The sequence below is a fragment of the Lucilia cuprina genome, chromosome 2, assembly GCF_022045245.1.
Source record: "Lucilia cuprina isolate Lc7/37 chromosome 2, ASM2204524v1, whole genome shotgun sequence".
NCBI classification, from domain to species: Eukaryota; Metazoa; Arthropoda; class Insecta; order Diptera; family Calliphoridae; genus Lucilia; species Lucilia cuprina.
In genome coordinates, this window is record NC_060950.1 from 40,291,674 (window position 1) to 40,311,279 (window position 19,606).

General features: G+C 30.0%; 1 protein-coding gene across 1 annotated transcript in view; it reads right to left on the reverse strand.

Annotated features, from left to right (window-relative positions):
* Window positions 1-1,224: 1,224 nt before the first annotated feature.
* LOC111687890 (ionotropic receptor 75a) overlaps window positions 1,225-19,606 on the reverse strand; it is a 175,345-nt gene continuing 156,963 nt past the window's right edge. Inside the window, exon 3 of the mRNA XM_046955029.1 lies at window positions 1,225-1,515. Within this exon, the coding sequence (XP_046810985.1) occupies window positions 1,225-1,515 (291 nt within the window). The remainder of the gene's footprint in view (window positions 1,516-19,606) is intronic.

The window sequence follows — 19,606 nt, forward strand, 5'->3', positions numbered from 1 at the left end:
TTATAATTTTTAAACCTAAATTCAAAAAAAATCTCTACTATGTATATACTAGGGTATTCAATTATTCGGGTTGTTGTCTTATTCGGTTTATTTGACAAATAATTATTTGAAGTTTTTCGTATAAAAGGAAACTAGATGTTATTATTGCTTTTAACAATAATTTTCTTCATATACACCCTGTAACAATTTTGAAAAAAGCATTCTCACATAGAAAGAATAAGCATGTGAAAATAGATTCCACTTATAGAATTGCGTTCTACGATTTTGATGTCCTTATAAAAGGATTTCAAAGTTTAAGGGACTACAAACGAATATTTAAAATATTTATATGTATTTTATAATGCTAATATTTGTATCAAATGAAAGCTGGGAATTTGTACATTCTATTTATATTATTTACCTGTCTCACTTAGAGAAAAAAACGAAAAAGAAATTAAAATTTAAAAGGTTTCATTTTCGACTCAAAAACTTTCATTTGAAATTAATATTAATACCAACTTTTTAATATAATTTTGCAATTCAATCTTTTAAATTTGGATGTCTTTAAAACTTTAAAGTCCTTTTCAGGAGCATAGGAGCTGATTATGAAAAACTGAGTACAAAGAGTTAATACTAATGGTCCACAGTTTCCTGTACGCATAGATTTTTCATGTTTGAAAATAACAAAAATATTATTTTCCGTTCTTTCACTTTAATTCTTTGTTTAGTTTTTTATCAAACACTAGAAATTATTCCTGTTTTGTAAAATGCTTTTCTATATAAAGACATTACTGTTTTTAAGATTTTCAACGAGTTCTACAATTCATCCGTTCCATTGAACACTAGTTCAACTAAAACTGTTGCTGAAAACTTATTAGAGATACTTAAGAACACAACAACGTTCCCAAAAAACTGGTTGTAAAAATAAAAGAGATATAATTATTTCCATGATTTCTTTTCAAAAATCATCAAATAAATTTTCTTTATTATAGAAAATTGATTAAGAAAAGAAGATAATTTATTATATAAACACTAAATTTTGTAGAAAAATACATAGTAATTTTACTGCTAAATAGTTAATTGATAGAAATTATTCGGTTTATTTGAAATTTAACAATTTTTATTTATTCGAACGATTAATCGTCAAGAATTAATCGATTAACCGAACGACGATTAATCTTTTGAATACTCTAGTATATACTTACCTGTGTTTAGCTAATACTTGAAAATATTTATCTTGTATACTTACATTACTCGAAACAATTCAGTGTACTGGCTATTTTTATGAACCACTGAGTTTAATAGCTCTGTTACCAAAAGACCCGAAACCGCACGCAAATCACAGATTTCTGATGCTTCAAACTGTTTTGCTATTTCTGGGTACGCATCCACAACTTCGCAATGAAATGCATATCCACCACGTTTCAAATATGGAATTGCTTCTTCAATATGTGTAAACACTGGCAAGTCCTTGGGGTCCCTTGGCGGTAAGACCTTCTTGTTTAAAAGACGAACCACTCGAGGTGACTTATTTTCCTAATATTAAAAAAGTCAATTAAAATTCGCTCAACAAAGTTTTTTATATAAATTAAAATTTACTTTTCAAACCAAAAAAGCACAAATAATGTTTTTTTTATAATTTTATTAAAAAAATAATAAAATTTAAATATATTAGGCCTATTCACTGTATATGTAAAGCAAGAACGTGTTTTTGTTACCCCTCTCAAAACTTAGCATACTTTGTTTATGATGATTCTTAAAATAAAAGAGTTAAAAATAAGAGAATTTAACAGAGGCAATAACAAAAAAAGTTTTTATTTGACAGATTATGTCTTCACCCCTAATAAAGAGAAAACAAAAACAGTATAATAATACCTTTTAATAAAACGGCCTAAGTGCCAATATTAAAACCAATGAAATTTTAAATGAATTTATAAATGTTTCTCAATTTGCTATTAACAAATTGACATAAAAACGATAATCTTAAATTCATAATTGTTTCTCAATGTTCTACCAACAAAACGACACTGAATGATATTGATCTGCCAATTTTCCTAATTCAAATTAGTGGGAATAGCAAAATAAGTGAACTGAAGTCAATAAAAGTACTTCTGCACTGATATATATATTGGGAACATTTAAGAAAGCAGGGAATTCCACAATGTCGTAGATGATATTAAAGAAAAACAATAATAATACAGAAAAAATTTTGGAAACCGTCTATTAGAAGATTTAAAAAATATAATTGAAAATGTTGCTACTCAAATTCTAAATTTCCAAAAACAAAGTGAGTTTCAAGCAGCTCGTATTGATACAATTCATTCAATTTTAGAAATTTAATTTTACACAATGGCTGAATTAACCCTTAATAAAAAACATAAAATACTATTTGAAAATTATTGCATTATTTGGAAAGATAGGCCTAATTGTACAAGAGGTGGTGTAACAGCAATTTTCTTTAGAAATGATATTTAATATCATTCTTAAAGAATACCTTGAATATTGTTGAATAAAAATACCTTTTAAGTCAAATAAAACTTAACGATTTAATCGACCTCGAAAGAGGCGCATCAGCCACAAATTCAGCGACGGTATAAGCACGACCCATTAATTTTTGGTTGAATGTAGGGATATGTATCAAGAGACCAAAGCTGAGATGATAGATTTTATAAAAATGTCCAAGGCTTCCGCTAAAAATAATCAAAGAGACAATGGCCCATCTCATTCCTCAGCATTTGATCTATCTAGTTTCCATCCCCTGAACATGACTTATGAAGCGCCAGGTATGAGTGTCAACGTTCTACCATGCGATGCGTCAGATTTTTATGACTCCTATGAAGAGTGGGATTCATTTAGTGACACGTTCAGTGCTGTTTACATCAGTAAAATAAGAATGCAAGACATACGAAAGTTATTGTACTTAAGAAGAAAGACAAAAGGTGAAGCAAATTCTGTTGGAAATAAATTCATTAACGAAAACAAAAGGGTTCGTAGATATACAATTGAAGGCTCTATTCAATATTCCACCTGCCAAAACTGAATCCGCTGAAGCGATTATTAAAATACAAACAACAACAACTGATTGTCTGGTAATGTTGCGTTTTCATGACGTACAGGTAGAAAACTGGGATCCAATTCTCGTTTACCATTGTTTGAAAAAACTACCAAGTGAGACCCTCACTCTTTGAGAACAATCTGTAACGACGAACTCGATATTGCCATCATGGAGCATTTTAATTCATAAAAAGGCACTTAGTAGTTTAAATACTTAATAAAGGAAATTTAATGAATTATAATTCTAATAGACAACAAAAAAACAATTAACTTCGGGTGCCACATTGTAAGTTATGCGACAAAAAACATTACTTAAGATTCTAAATTGGCGTTTAAATAAGTATGTTTTTAATGGAGACATTGAAAAGATATATTAAAATATCAGTTCATAAATCTGATCGTTCGTATCAAAACTTTTGTTTCCAAAAAATATTTCAAGTCCAATTGAAGATTTTGAGTTTACGGCGGTAACTTTCGGTGTAGCATGTGCACCTTATTTGCCAATTAGGACCCTTCTACAAGAATTTTGAAAAAAGAGACGTATGTTGACGAGGCCATTCATTATCATCGGTAAAAGCTCTATAATGTACTTACGTGCATTCAAAACATTTTAGTTCCATTTGCACGTTATAAAAAAGGTACATACTTCATATCTATCTATATATATAAAATTCTAACGTTACTGACTGACTGACTGACTGATTGACTGATTCATCATCGCACAGCCTAAACGGTTAAAGCTAAAGAGCTGAAATTTGGACAGGGGGTTGGTCTCCCACCAAATAGATCCACTAAGACGGGATTTTTGGAAATTCGAATGTTTAGGGGGTAAAAAAGGGTAAAAACGGGTAAAATCGGTAACCTCATATCTCCTAAACTAGAAAAGATACAAAAATAGTTTAAAGCTTATCGTCGTTCATTTAAAAAATAAGCGGACAGGTGTCTGGTACTTTTTTCAATTTCGGCCCCTTTAGGGAATAAACGGGTAAAAACTGTATTTTGGTACTTTTTTTGCACCCCATGTATCTTTTAAACCAGTGAACATTCAAACAATATTTTTGACTCCTTCATAACTTGACGAAAAAATAAAAATATAAATTTAGTACTTTTTGGTTATTCGGATGTTTAAGGGGTGAAAATTGTACCTATTTTTGGTACTTTTTTCATAAAACATTGATTTTGGTTTATTAACTTATACATATAAATACGTAATAACGGGCTCCCACTACGATGTTGCAACATTTTGGAATAGAATTTTTATTTCGTTAATGAAATTAAGCATGTAGAGCCCGGAGTAAATGAGAATCTATAAAAGAGGACTTTTTGGTACTTTTTCGTTCTCCAAAAAGTACTTTTTGAATTTCCTATAATATTGAACCTAGAAACATGAAATTAAGTATGTAGAGGATGGATTAAGTGAGAACCTATAAAAGGGGACTTTTGGTACTTTTTCGCTCTTCAAAAGGTACTTTTTGGATTTTTGTATAATATTGAACCTAGAAACATAAAATTAAGCATGTAGAGCCCGGAGTAAATGAGAATCTATAAAAGGGGACTTTTTGGTACTGTTTCGTTCTACAAAAGGTACTTTTTAAGTTTTCTATAAAATTTAACCTAGAAACATAAAGTTAAGCATGTAGAGCCTGGAGTAAATGAGAATCTATAAAAGGGGACTTTTTGGTACTTTTTCGTTCTTCAAAAGGTACTTTTTGAATTTCCTATATAATATTGAACCAAGAAACATGAAATTAAGAATGTAGAGCCCGGAGTAAATGAGAATCTATAAAAGGGGACTTTTTGGTATTTTTTCATTCTTCAAAAGGTAATTTTTGAATTTCCTATAATATTGAACCTAGAAACATGAAATTAAGTATGTAGAGGATGGATTAAGTGAAAACCTATAAAAGGGGACTTTTGGTACTTTTTCGTTCTTCAAAAGGTACTTTTTGGATTTTTGTATAATATTGAACCTAGAAAACATGAAATTAAGCATGTAGAGCCCGGAGTAAATGAGAATCTATAAAAGGGGACTTTTTGGTACTTTTTCGTTCTTCAAAAGATACTTTTTGAATTTCCTATAATATTGAACCAAGAAACATGAAATTAAGAATGTAGAGTCCGGAGTAAATGAGAATCTATAAAAGGGGACTTTTTGGTATTTTTTCGTTCTACAAAAGGTACTTTTTGAATTTCCTATAATATTGAACCTAGAAGCATGAAATTAAGTATGTAGAGGATGGATTAAGTGAGAACCTATAAAAGGGGACTTTTGGTACTTTTTCGTTCTTCAAAAGGTACTGTTTGGATTTTTGTATAATATTGAACCTAGAAACATGAAATTAAGCATGTAGAGCCCGGAGTAAATGAGAATCTATAAAGTGAAACTTTTTGGTACTGTTTCGTTCTACAAAAGGTACTTTTTGGACTTTTGCATAATATTGAACCTAGAAACATGAAATTAAGTATGTAGAGCCCGGAGTAAATGAGAATCTATAAAAGGGGACTTTTTGGTACTTTTTCGTTCTTCAAAAGGTACTTTTTGAATTTCCTATATTATTGAACCAAGAAACATGAAATTAAGAATGTAGAGCCCGGAGTAAATGAGAATCTATAAAAGGGGACTTTTTAGTATTTTTTCGTTCTTCAAAAGGTACTTTTTGAATTTCCTATAATATTGAACCTAGAAACATGAAATTAAGTATGTAGAGGATGGATTATGTGAGAACCTATAAAAGGGGACTTTTGGTACTTTTTCGTTCTTCAAAAGGTACTTTTTGGATTTTTGTATAATATTGAACCTAGAAACATGAAATTAAGCATGTAGAGCCCGCAGTAAATGAGAATCTATAAAAGGGGACTTTTTGGTACTGTTTCGTTCTACAAAAGGTACTTTTTAAGTTTTCTATAAAATTTAACCTAGAAACATGAAATTAAGCATGTAGAGCCTGGAGTAAATGAGAATCTATAAAAGGGGACTTTTTGGTATTTTTTCGTTCTTCAAAAGGTACTTTTTTAATTTCCTATAATATTGAACATAGAAACGTGAAATCAAGTATGTAGAGGATGGATTAAGTGAGAACCTATAAAAGGGGACTTTTGGTACTTTTTCGTTCTTCAAAAGGTACTTTTTGAGTTTTCTATAAAATTTAACCTAGAAACATGAAATTAAGCATGTAGAGCCTGGAGTAAATAAGAATCTATAAAAGGAGACTTTTTGGTACTGTTTCGTTCTACAAAAGGTACTTTTTGGGTTTTCTATAAAATTTAACCTAGAAACATGAAATTAAGCATGTAGAGCCTGGAGTAAATGAGAATCTATAAAAGAGGACTTTTCGTTCATCAAAAGGTACTTTTTGAATTTTTTATAATATTGAACCTAGAAACATGAAATTAAGTATGTAGAGTATGGATTAAGTGAGAACATATAAAAGGGGACTTTTTGAAACCTTTTCGTTCTTCAAAAGGTACTTTTTGGATTTTTGTATAATATTGAACCTAGGAACGTGAAATTAAGCATATAGAGCCCGGATTAAGTGAGGACCTATAAAAGGGGACTTTTTGGTACTTTTCCGTTCTTTAAAAGGTACATTTTGAATTTTCTATAATATTGAACCTAGAAACATGAAATTAAGCGTTTAGAGCCTGGATTAAGTGAGAACCTATAAAGGGTACTTTTTCGTTCTTCAAAAGGTACTTTTTGTGCTTTTTATAATATTGATCCTAGACACATGAAATTAAGCATGTGGAGCCCGGAGTTAATTAGAATCTTTAAAAGCAATCAGGGACTTGAGTAAATAAAAAATTTAAACTGGAATATTTTCTGGTACTTTTTGAATTTTCTATAATATTGAACTTAGGAACATGAAATTAAATAAGATTGGTCCTTTGGTACTTTTTCGTAATTCACTGGTACTGGTACTTTTAGAGCTTTCTAAAATATTGAATTTATAAACATAAAATTAAACACGCAGTATCCCAATTGAACGAAAATTGAAAAAGCATACTCTGGTACTTTTTTTGTTCTTTTACTAATACTTTTCGAATTTTCTATAATATTGAACCTAAAAACATTAAATTGGACATGTAGCTTCCTGATTGTATAAAAATCTTTATGCGATTTTTTTTTGGTTTCTGGTTGAAAATTTAACATGCGTCATCCTGATTTAATGAAAATATATAAAAAGGCACTGTCTGGTACTTTTTCGTTCTTCAACTGTTTTTTCTAATTTTCTGTAATATTGAGACTAGAATCATAAAATCAAACTTAAAGAGTTCTCTAAAAGGGGGAATTATTGATATTGCAGATATATATACATTTACAATAATGATATTTATTTTATTCCACTACGATGAGGGTAGCGAAGCACACTGGGTATAGCTAGTTTTATATAATTTTCTTTTTTTATTATTTTCTTTGTGTAAAATAAACAAACAATTGATTCCGTACTGAATGTGCAGTCAGTATCGCTCTTTCCTTAAACAAATAAAATTTGTCACATACGTTTTATATGTGTTCGCACAGTTGCTTAAGTTGAAAGTTTATATAAGCATATTATAGTTAGGCCTTAAGATGGATGCACTACTACCCACAATATAATATGCAAATACATAAATTTTGTACATTATATGTAATATCCGAGAACTCCGGTATTCGATATTCACATCTGATTTCTGTTAAAACTAAAGTTGCGACCTTGTAACGGATAAGTTTACCTCGACTCAAGTTATGCGAAACTCTTCTGCTTTCCAAGCTTGTAAAGCAAGTACTGACCAACCTTCCATTTCACAGCCCAAGCTTAAACCATTATTTACGCTTGGCTACAAAAACCTTCATCAGTCTGGAAAACGCATATAGCTAACCGAACAAATCAGATTATAGAGAATGTTGCTAATGTCATTTGGAATCACGTTCCAACGAATCACAACCCAGCTGATGTTGGCACTCGCGGTTATAAACCACAAGATCTTGTAAACAACTCATTGTGGTGGTATGTACCAATAAGGCTCTTGGACTATAAAGCAAATTGGTCCAAGTATAATTCTCCACCTGAAGTTCTTCTCGAAAAAAGGAGGATTTCAGTTTGGTTTTCAACAGCAGCTGACAACAGCCTTATCGAAAGATTTTCTTCTTATCCACGAGCTCTTTCTGTTACAGCGTTCGTGATCAGGTTCATTAAAGATACCAGGAAGAAGGGCTTAAAGGTTCAGCATTCGGGTTTAACTCTAAGCCTTACGGAGCTTAAAGAATCAAAAATTGTGCTGGTCAAACTGACCTATAGAATTTATTATCCCCAAGGGTATAGTGAGCTCTCTGATGCGAAGCTAATTTCAAAGAAAAGTTCTATTCTCACTATGAACCCATTTCTGGATTAGAGTTAACGGTAGATTAGCCAATTCATCCCTAACCTATGATGAAAGTTTCTTGACATTAATAACAAATTTCAAAGCTCACATTTCCCTAATGGTGGTTGCAATTCAAAGCCAATTCTATATAACAGGACTCAAAAGAACTGTTAAAAAATGTGTTCACCATTTGGTGTTATAAGCAAAAGTTGAGTCTCAGATTATGGCAGCTCTGCCCCCGAAAAGATGCTCCGGGCGCACGTTGACTTTGCTGGGCCTTTTCAAATAAAATCAGGTAGCTTGCGAAACTCTCCTTTTATGAAAGGATTCGCTTGTATAGATACACATCTAACTTATCCTCCGACACGTTTTTAGTAGCTTTCGCACGTTTTTTGGGTAGAAAAGGATTGCCTTAATGCCATCTGCCCGATATTGGCACAAATTTTCTCGGCGCCAGTAGATCGTTGCGAAAGGAATTTCTCTTATTTTTACGAAAATCAGTAGAAGATATGAGTAAAAAATATGCAGTCCATGAATTTGAGTGGAAGTTCATTCCACTAGTACTCCACATATGTGAGGCCTTTAGGAGGCTGGTGTAAAAGTTTTAAGATTTACTTTCAGAGTTACCTGCTAACCAAAGGTTAAACTTTGAAGAGTTTTCGACTCTATTAACCCCAATTAAAAGTGTCCTAAACTCCAAACCTATTTCCCCAATGTCCCATAATCGTGAAGATTTACTAGCCCTAACTCCTGGACACTTTTTAAGAGGAGCTCCATTGATGTTCGCCCCTGAAATGCTGTCATAGAATTTATCGATAATAAACCGATAGGAGCGGCTCAAGGCCCAAAATTTAAAAAATGTTATAATATAAATAAATTTACAAATCCTCTAATAAGAAAATTACATCAATAGAAAAACAAAATCATGTACTAAATCTTCTCAAGGTTAAATTAAAATGGATTAAGAATATGTTAAATAATAATTTTATTCAACAGGTAAACAAACATTATTCAGAAAAACTTTCCAAAGAAGGCATAAAAATCTCACATTGTAAAGAATTTTTGCTTGGGAAGCTAGCATCGATAGAAATGAGTTAGATATAGAAGAAGATGTTCATGTTGTAAGCGATGAATTATTATTGATTATTTCTTACATTCCCTCTTATACTTTTTCCGAAAAATTCTTGGAAATGTTTGTGATAAAAAATGCGTCTATTTACCAATATTTAAGATTATTACAACGTAATTTTTGTTATTTTTGTGACAGGAATCCGTTGTCACAGAGTTGTGAGGAAGACCAGTAGAAAAATAAAGCTCTATCGTTACTACTCACATGAAAATTTAATTTTATGTTATAAAATAGTAATACCAATTTCGTTCGCTATTTTTAAGAACAACTAGCCTGTTTTTCTAAAACAATTTAGTTCTCACACGAGCATTTCATTTTATTACGATCAAGTTTAAAATTGGTTTTTAGAAAACATTTCAATGTTTTCGTTTAAAAATGTCTAAAATGAAATGAGCTTTTTCTAAGTATCATAACAGAACATTGTTGTCTACGTATTTCATTTCTGAAATTTTAAATATTTTTTCATGTAGTAATTAGGTGTTTGGTCTTAACCAAAGTATAACAAGTAGTCCGACTCTCATATACAAGAAATTACTCTCTCACATCTACGAGTGTCGTGTGAATTCGACTCTCTTGTGAGAAATTTAAACTTGTCAAAACCCTCAAATGTTTAACTTACTTTTTTGTCCACTTTTAAGGATTGTACGCGAAATTGCGGTTGTGCACAAAAAATCTGTATTTTTTTAAAATAATTTTATCTCACTTTTCATACAAAATTTTGTTTAATTTTCCTAAACTGGAAAAAAATATTTTTTTCTAATTATTGACATTTCATTTTTGTTGTTGTTGAATTTTAATTTTCACACAGAGTTTCAATTTTTGGTATTGAAAATTCGAACAAATTTAAAATTGTAACTTTTTTATAAATCCCTGTGTGTTTGGAATGCACCAATACATATACATTTTTGTTACTAACACATATTTAGAGTTATGTACTTTTTCACCAACACATGCCACAGGGCAGAATGGAAATTTTTTGAAATAAATCTGGCATTTCTAAACGGCTGATCCGATCGGGATAAAATTTGGCGTGAGCGTAGCCAAGGAGTATTCGAGTTTAAGTTTTGAAGATGAACCACGCAGATGCCCCAAGGAAGGAGCTGTGGCGGCTCAAAGTAGGGTACCTACGACATGTAAAATTTTTAAACTCGTGCCATTTTTTTGTTTTTCACCCAAATACAAAGATTTTTATATTTTCTGCGCTCGACGAGATCTTGAAAAAACATGCTTGGACATACTACTTATCTCTTATAATATATAGGCATTTAAAAATTTAGTGATACAAAATTTACCATACCTTGGTTCGCCTTTTTTTGAATACCGGGCGTAATTTTATGGACTCAATTTTTTTTTGTTAGTTAGACAAAATTTCCAATAATATACAAAAAATTTCAGATCAATATCATTTACAGATCCAAAAATATACGTTTTTTAATTTAAAAATTCAAAAAATTTTAGTTTTTTGCCGTTTCTTTTTTTTGCCAAAAATGTGTCTTAACTCTTTTATTAATAAAATTAAAATTTCTTTAAGAACATATAACAATTTTATAGTTTTCTAAAAGGTATCTTTACGCAGAACGCTTTGACGTAAAAAACTTGTCCTATTTTTTGAAAATGTTGCCACTGCGTCCTTCCGAATATGACCTATTTTTATCAAAACTTCAACTTTGGGCGACATGTTCTAAAATCCCAAAGCTGGGATCAGAAAACTGAAAGCAGTTTTGGAAACCTCAATATGTTTTCTATTTACTCCAAAAGTATTTTCCCAGCCCTGAAAGAAATGTGGACCCTATGGGCAAAAATGTAAAAAATCCCGTTTTTGGGATTTTCATTCCTAATTTTGGGAATTGCGGGATGCCCTTTGACCTTTTCATTTTTTTTTTTTGCATTTTCTTATTTGAAATGACAAATTTAACAAGCGTTGAAGATTTTATTGAGTTTTGTTCATAAATAAAGATTTTGTCATATTTAGTCCATATTTATCCCTTAATATCTTTTTTTAGTTAGATATGGAAATTCTCGACCCTTTACAAAAAATTTCAAGCCAATATCTCAATTACATTAAATTATATGTTCATTTAAACCTGCGTCCTTTAATTTCATCTTTTTCATATTTTATCATTAAGTATGACAGAACATACATTTGGTGTTGAATAAAATATTTGGACAATTTTTAAAAATTATTTAGTTAATTATTTTATTAAAGACTATAACATTGTATATACAATAAAAAAATATAATTTTATTATGTGCCACGCACAACAACACCTAAATCACCCCACACAAACCACCTTTTCCGCCCACCGAAATATAAAACACAATTTAATACAATATAATCAGTTAGTATAATAGCTTTTTTTATTTGAACTGTTTATCTTAAACATAATACAATTAATTCTTACAACCTACTTATATAGTTAATTCCTAACACTACTTATTTTTTATAAAATAATCTGTCATATCGGTATACATATCCAGAAGGTAATATAAGTCCTTTAAATCTTCCTCGTTTTGAGATAATAGAGTTTCATAACAAATCCATCTTTTTCGCATAGTTGAAACAACAGGATCAGAAGATAGAAGTAAACTACTAAAAATATCTTCATTCTGTGATTGCCTGGAGCATTTTCTTGAGCTGAAAAGTTGAACATGCTTAAAATCTCGATTCCTCGCTTCCTGGGCTTCTTCTGTTAACTCTCAAGTGGAAGAATATTCGATTCAATTATTATTTGACCATGACACAATACTTTGTGTACTGTTGGTGTTAGTTCCCTCCATGGATACAGAGATACAAGTAATTTAGAAATTTCAGATGTATATTCCCCAAATCGATTTCCATTAATTTTATGTTTACTATTCAGTGCCATTAAAATAGTGTTAACTCTTCGAACCAACTCCTTGTCGATTCCAGTTATTTTTGAAGTAATTTCAAAATCACGAAAAAACCTTTTCGCCGTATTACCGTCATTTGTACTACCGCAACTTGGAAGTGGTTTGTCGATGTTTAATCCCATCTGAACTTTAAATTCTTCTTGGATTCTGCTTTTTTCCGCAGCTCCCAGTTCTTTCAATTCTTCATTATTTTTTGTTGATTTAGTAAGATTCTCTGGCACACTTCTATATTTGAGGTCGTATGCTATGTGTAAAAAGTAATCCAAAAATCGTATTCTGGCATGAAGTGGTGAAATTCCGAAAGACAGGACTTCTTCATTTATACTTCTGCTTTTGTTTATATTTGAGAATTGCGACTTTTTCTCATTACATATTGAGCATCTCCAGAAGGAAGAAGTTTCTGTTATGCCATTGCTGACCTTTCCATCAATCATTGTTAAGCTTAGCTGATATGATACGTTAATAGAGAATTCTTTTATTTTTATGCAAATGGGCTCCAGTGCATTTATTTCATCTTTTAAATATTCCACTAAATCTTTTGTTGTTTTCTTTGACTCCTTTATATATTCAAATCCAATGGGTCTACAAAAATTTTTTGAACCCGGAGTTGTATTGATCCATATATCTTCATATGAATTTCCGATGTTTGACGATGATGGATTAAGGGAATATGAACGAATTCGTAATGGCACTAATGATGACATAAATACACTTTTGTAGTCTGCTAATGTCCGACTTCCGCAAGCTTGTTTGTAATCTGGAAGTGCTGATAAACCGTCACATCCCCACTTACACATTAAGACAACATCACAGTTATGAATTCTCCTAAGTTGGTCTTCTGAAAAGTCTGACACAATTCTTGATGCTGTGTTTTCGAGCAAAGATGATATATCAATACAAGCTTCCACATCATTAACAGCAATAGGTGATGGTAGGATAGTTTGTTTTTTTTCTGGATCGCCTTGTATGATGGTAATATATTGTGTCCTTTTTCATGCAGAGCTTTCCTTAATATTTGGTACTTATTTCGACTGAGACCCAGTTCCAACATAAGCGGTATTACTTCCTCTTCAGTAAAATTTGATTGTGATGTTGGAGTTGGTACACTTTCCACAATTCGCTTAAGTCGTTTTGGTGATGCATTAGGAAGAATTGTTGCAATATGTACGGCATCCATAGGTTGGTTTTCCTTTTTCAGCATTTCGTTAAATGTATCAGCAATTTCCTCATTTGAGATCAAAAAAAGTTTTTGTGTGACCCTCTTTTTTACCTTGAACATAAGTCTTCGTATGACTTGCAAGGCGCTCCTGCTGATGTGTTGTAAGCTGAGATTTCCGTAGTAGTTTCCATCCAACTACAAAATTTTAATCGAAATTTCTTTTGGTTTCCATCCACAGACTTACCTTTTACATCAAAAAGTTTTAAATTTTTGATATGCCTGTTTTGTCTACTTTTCTTCTATATGTAGTTTTTATATAATTTGAAATGTCTTCAATTCTTTCTGGCCCCTTTGAAGATACACTCCATAAAACGGAACACAACTCTTCGTACTGTATATTTTTACCTACATGATCATAAACGAAACAGAACGAAATGATCTGTCGAAAAAAATTGGTAAAAAATAGTTATAAATTTCTGAAAATTTAAGCATAATAGGAATAATAAGAATAAGCAAACAAATAGAAAATAGGTAAATATAAGATTTAAACATGTTCTGTCATATATAATACTAAAATATTTTTAATATGAAATTAAAGGATATAGGTTTAAATGAACATATTTTTGAATGTAATTGAGATATTGGCTTGAAGTTTTTTGTAAAGGGTCGAGAATTTCCATATCTAACTAAAAAAAAGATATTAAGGGATAAATATGGACTAAATTGTTGTAGCTATCTGCGACCCTATTAAAATTTTGATATAAATTATAGTTTTAGAAATTTAACAAATATGTAATATATGACAAAATCTTTATTTATGCACAAAACTCAATGAAATCCTCAACGCTTGTTAAATTTGTCATTTCAAATAAGAAAATGCAAAAAAAAATTTGAAAAGGTCAAAGGGCATCCCGCAATTCCCAAAAATAGGAATGAAAATCCCAAAAATGGGATTTTTACATTTTTGCCCATAGGGTCCACATTTCTTTCAGGGCTGGGAAAATACTTTTGGAGTAAATAGAAAACATATTGAGGTTTCCAAAACTGCTTTCAATTTTCTGATCCCAGCTTTGGGATTTTAGAACATGTCGCCCAAAGTTGAAGTTTTGATAAAAAATAGGTCATATTCGGAAGGACGCAGTGGCAACATTTTCAAAAAATAGGACAAGTTTTTTACGTCAAAGCGTTCTGCGTAAAGATACCTTTTAGAAAACTATAAAATTGTTATATGTTCTTAAAGAAAATTTTATGTTATTAATAAAAGAGTTAAGACACATTTTGGGCAAAAAAATCTAAAATCTTTTGAATTTTTAAATTAAAAAACGTATATTTTTGGATCTGTAAATGATATTGATCTGAAATTTTTTGTATGTTATTGGAAATTTTATGGTCTAAAATTACGCCCGGTATTCAAAAAAAGGCGGACCAAGGTATGGTAAATTTTGTATCACTAAATTTTTAAATGCCTATAACTCGGATATTATAAGAGATAAGTAGTATGTCCAAGCTTTCAGAAAATAAAAAAATCTTTGTATTTGGGTGATAAACAAAAAAATGGCACGAGTTTAAAAATTTTACATGTCGTAGGTACCCTACTTTGAGCCACCACAGCTCCGTCCCGGAGGCATCTGCAGGGTTCATCTTCGAAACTTAAACTCGAATACTCCTTGGCTACGCTCACGCCAAATGCCAGATTTATTTCCAAAAAATTTCCATTCTGCCCCACTGTGCATGCTTAGAGTTAGGTACTGCTGTTAAAGAGTCGGACTACTTGTTATACTTTGGTCTTAACCCTAAAAAATAAACAAAAATAATAAATTTACAAAAAAAATTAAAATATGATTTTTTTTTAACAACATGAAAATTGTATACAATGTCCCAAGAAATTAAAAGGGTTGTATTGGTATAATTTTCGATGTTTTTTTTTTGGCAAACGAAAGGCCTTTGCCTATCGTCTATTTTTGACATTTTCTTTCGTTTATTATGAACGAATTCATTTTCTAAAAACCAAAAATATATGAAAAAAAGCTCCTTCGTTGCCACTGACATAAGAGTTTTTTTTAGTTATAAAAACGTAAAGCCAATTTCGTTCGTTATTTTTAAAAACGGAAACACATTTTTTTTAGAAAAACAGACCGAATGAAACATTTTTATTTTAGAAAAACCAGCTGAAAAGCTACAAATGGAAAGACAATTCGGATATTCAAATGCTTTTTGAGAAAGCATTTGATAATGTGTGGATAACAGGTCTATTTTACAGATTTGAAAAATACCACATGCCACTATATTTCAGAATCCTTATTCATAATGTGCTGAATAATAAATAATTAAAAGTAACTAATAGGGGCAACACAAGTTTTACATTTTTAACAGTATGGTCAATTCTCCAATTCATAATGTGTAAAATAGACAATACAATCACTTTAGCAGATAACATAATCATTTATTAAGCTGATGATACGGTTGAGAAAATTAATACGAAATTACAAGATTCCTTTTAATTGTACGCTTTCGATTGTCAAATAAAGATGAACATAGATATATGTGAAACAAAAAGTAAATACTATTTTAATATTAGTGTGAAATGGAAGGTTTTTGGTATAAAATGAAACCGCAATGAGACAATTCTGAACAAAGAAAATGTTAAATATTTTGGTTATATCCAGAGACTGAAAATAACTGGGCCATAAAAGCAAAGTGATTGTATTGTGATTTATTAATAATGTTTTTTTGTTTATATGCATTGGTAAGACTTTTATTTTTTTGGTGTATTTAATGATTGCAGTTATACACAAACAATTTCGATTGTGGTTGATCTGTTTTGCTATTGCAATTATTTCTCTTTTATTCCCATTATGCATTTCAGTAGTTAATTTTCAACAAACTTTAGGAAGAAGTTTTAAATTTGTACTGTTGTTCCTTAAAGAAAGAATATCGAGATGGGTCTAAAAACCACTAGTGAACTACGAAATTTTTTTAATTTTCATTGTAAAACAAATAAAACTGTTAGTAAAATTTTGAAAAAAAAATATATAATGGAAATCATTTAACAAATTTAAGAAGACTTATAAGCAACATCATAAATCCGTTTATGCCCAGTAAAATATTTTCAAATTTTCGTAATGAGTATTGTAGGTAATGCAGTTATTTCCGGGTAAGTAAAAATTTTGCTGGGTGATGATTTATAAAACGCCGATTATGTGGAAGTTCAGAATAAAAAAGTGAAAATAAGTTACAAAATTATCAAGGATGATTTTGCTTCCTCAATACTCCAAATTCGTACAGAGGATGGAAGACCATTATACATTTTAGATAATGATGGGTTTAGGAACATTGTTGATCCCATTTTTGAATGTTTACAAATGAATCCAATTAATGCCCATAATGTAAAAATCTTTATCGAAGAAAAGGCAAATAAACTTAAAAAAGGCATCAAAATTATTCTAAAAAATAAAATTATATCCCTTAAAATTGATGTCGCTACAAGTCTTAATAGAAACATTTTGGGTATTAATGTAGAGGTTATTTATTTTTTTAATTTACGTACTTACAAAATTAACATACTTTGTTCAACGTATTTTTGTATAAAAGCGATTGGATTTCCTATACCAATTATAATTATACACAAATTATATGTTATATACCGATAAATTTTCAACATGATTTTATTCAAACTGAGCATATAAACCACTGAACACTAAGAAGTGAAACGCTGTCATTTTTTTACAACAACAACGTTACGCTCTTCTCACAGACGAGTTCTGTGTAACTCCAACACATATGTAGGAAACTTTCTCTCTCCAAACTTCAAAACTTTGTCGCGAAAATTCGTGGCTTATAGAACTTGAAAATATTTTTTATCACTTAACGTTATATTTTATTATTTTTTTGCACACTTTAAATATATTTAATAGCCCGAAAAGATTTAATTTTTTACAAACGAAAAAAAAACATTTTTTATTTTTTTGACATTTAATTTTTGTTGTTGAAATTAAAACGAAAAAAGAACAATGTTGTAAATTTTCGTATGGGTACTATTTAACTCTTCAAAAGGTACTTTTTGAATAATCCTGATGAAATAGTAGTCTATAAACACATGCACATTCTGGTACATCTTTAGATAGATATTTTGATTTTTATGCAATATTGATCCTATTTAATAAATTACAATCCAAAATTTATTGAAATCTGATGGGAAACAAAAAATTGCGTTTAATAATGTTCAATTTAGAAAATTCGTGATTACCTTTACAAAACATTTAGAAATGCCAGATTTATTTCTTAAAATTACCTCTCTGACCCATTGTACAACGCAATGACACTGATTGAAAATTGGGCAATAGTTGTGGTGAATATGTACTAATAAACTTAACGCAATTATTATAAGCTCTAAAGGCAATTGCATAAATAATTTATTTACCTTTTTTAAATGAGAAAATATAATTATAACATTAAATTTATTTAGCATTACAACGGATAATAACAAAAATATGATTAAAGCTGTAGAATTCATGAATGATGTAATGTTAACCGATGACTTAGAAAATTCAGATACCGATAATCTGCTGGACAACATTTTAATACCAAACATTAATTTAATGCGATGTGCAGCACATAAAGTATAACTTTGTGTTGTAGACCTTCACAAACAAAATGAACTAAAATATAAAATCGAAGTTGCAAGAAATGCTGCCAAATCATTGCGAACACTAAAAAAAGGTGTATAAATACAATAGAATTTTATTTTTTTAATTCGTACAATAAATTTTATTATTTTGTACACCATGAGTATATTTTTAAAATTTTTACATTTTATAAAGAAACTTTTATATTGCCATTTATACTTTATATAATATATATATATATAATATATATATATATATATATATATTATATATATATTATATTATATATATATATATATATATATATATATAAATCATTGCGAACACTAAAAAAAGGTGTATAAATACAATAGAATTTTATTTTTTTAATTCGTACAATAAATTTTATTATTTTGTACACCATGAGTATATTTTTAAAATTTTTACATTTTATAAAGAAACTTTTATATTGCCATTTATACTTTATATATATATATATAATATAATATATATATATATATATATATATTATATTATATATATATATATAATATATATATATATATATATATATATATATATATAATATATGACCACAATTGGTCATAGCTCCAATTAGGACCGATATCAATATAGCTCCCATACAAGGTTCCATCACTTAAACGCACATAATTCATTACTAAATTAAGAGATCGATATAACATTTGGTACAAGTATCGCCCTTATATAAAGAATTATTACTATGAAATTATTTTCCGATCGGTCTGCAATTGGTCATAGCTCCCATACAATGTCAACTCCCGAAAATCACTTAAACGAACATAGTTCATTACTAAATTAAGATATCTATATAAAATTTGGTACAAGTATTGGTCTTATGTAAAGAATTATTACTATGAAATTTTTTTCCGATCGGTCCACAATTGGTCATAGATCCCATACAAGGTCGCCGCCCGAAAATCACTTAAACGCACATAACTCTTTCCTAAATTAAGATATCGATATAAAATTTGGTATAGGTATTACTCATATGAATATAAATATTACTGTGAAATGTTTTTCCGATCGGTCCATAATTGGTCATAGCTCCAATTAGGACCGATTAGGATATCGATATAGAATTTGGTACTTGGTATTGCTCTTTTATACAGAAATATTATCATGAAAATTTTTTTGGATCGGTCCATAATTGGTCACAGTTCCCATACAAGGTCGCCTCCCTAAAATCTTCCTAATGCATCACCAAAACGTCTTAAGCAAATTGTGGAAAGTATACCAACTCCAACATCACAATCAAATTTTACTGAAGAGGAAGCAATAGCGCTTATGTTGGAACTGGGTCTCAGTCGAAATAAGTACCAAATATTATGGAAAGCTCTGCATGAAAAAGGACTCAATATATTACCATCATACAAGGCGATCCAGAAAAAAACAAACTATCCTACC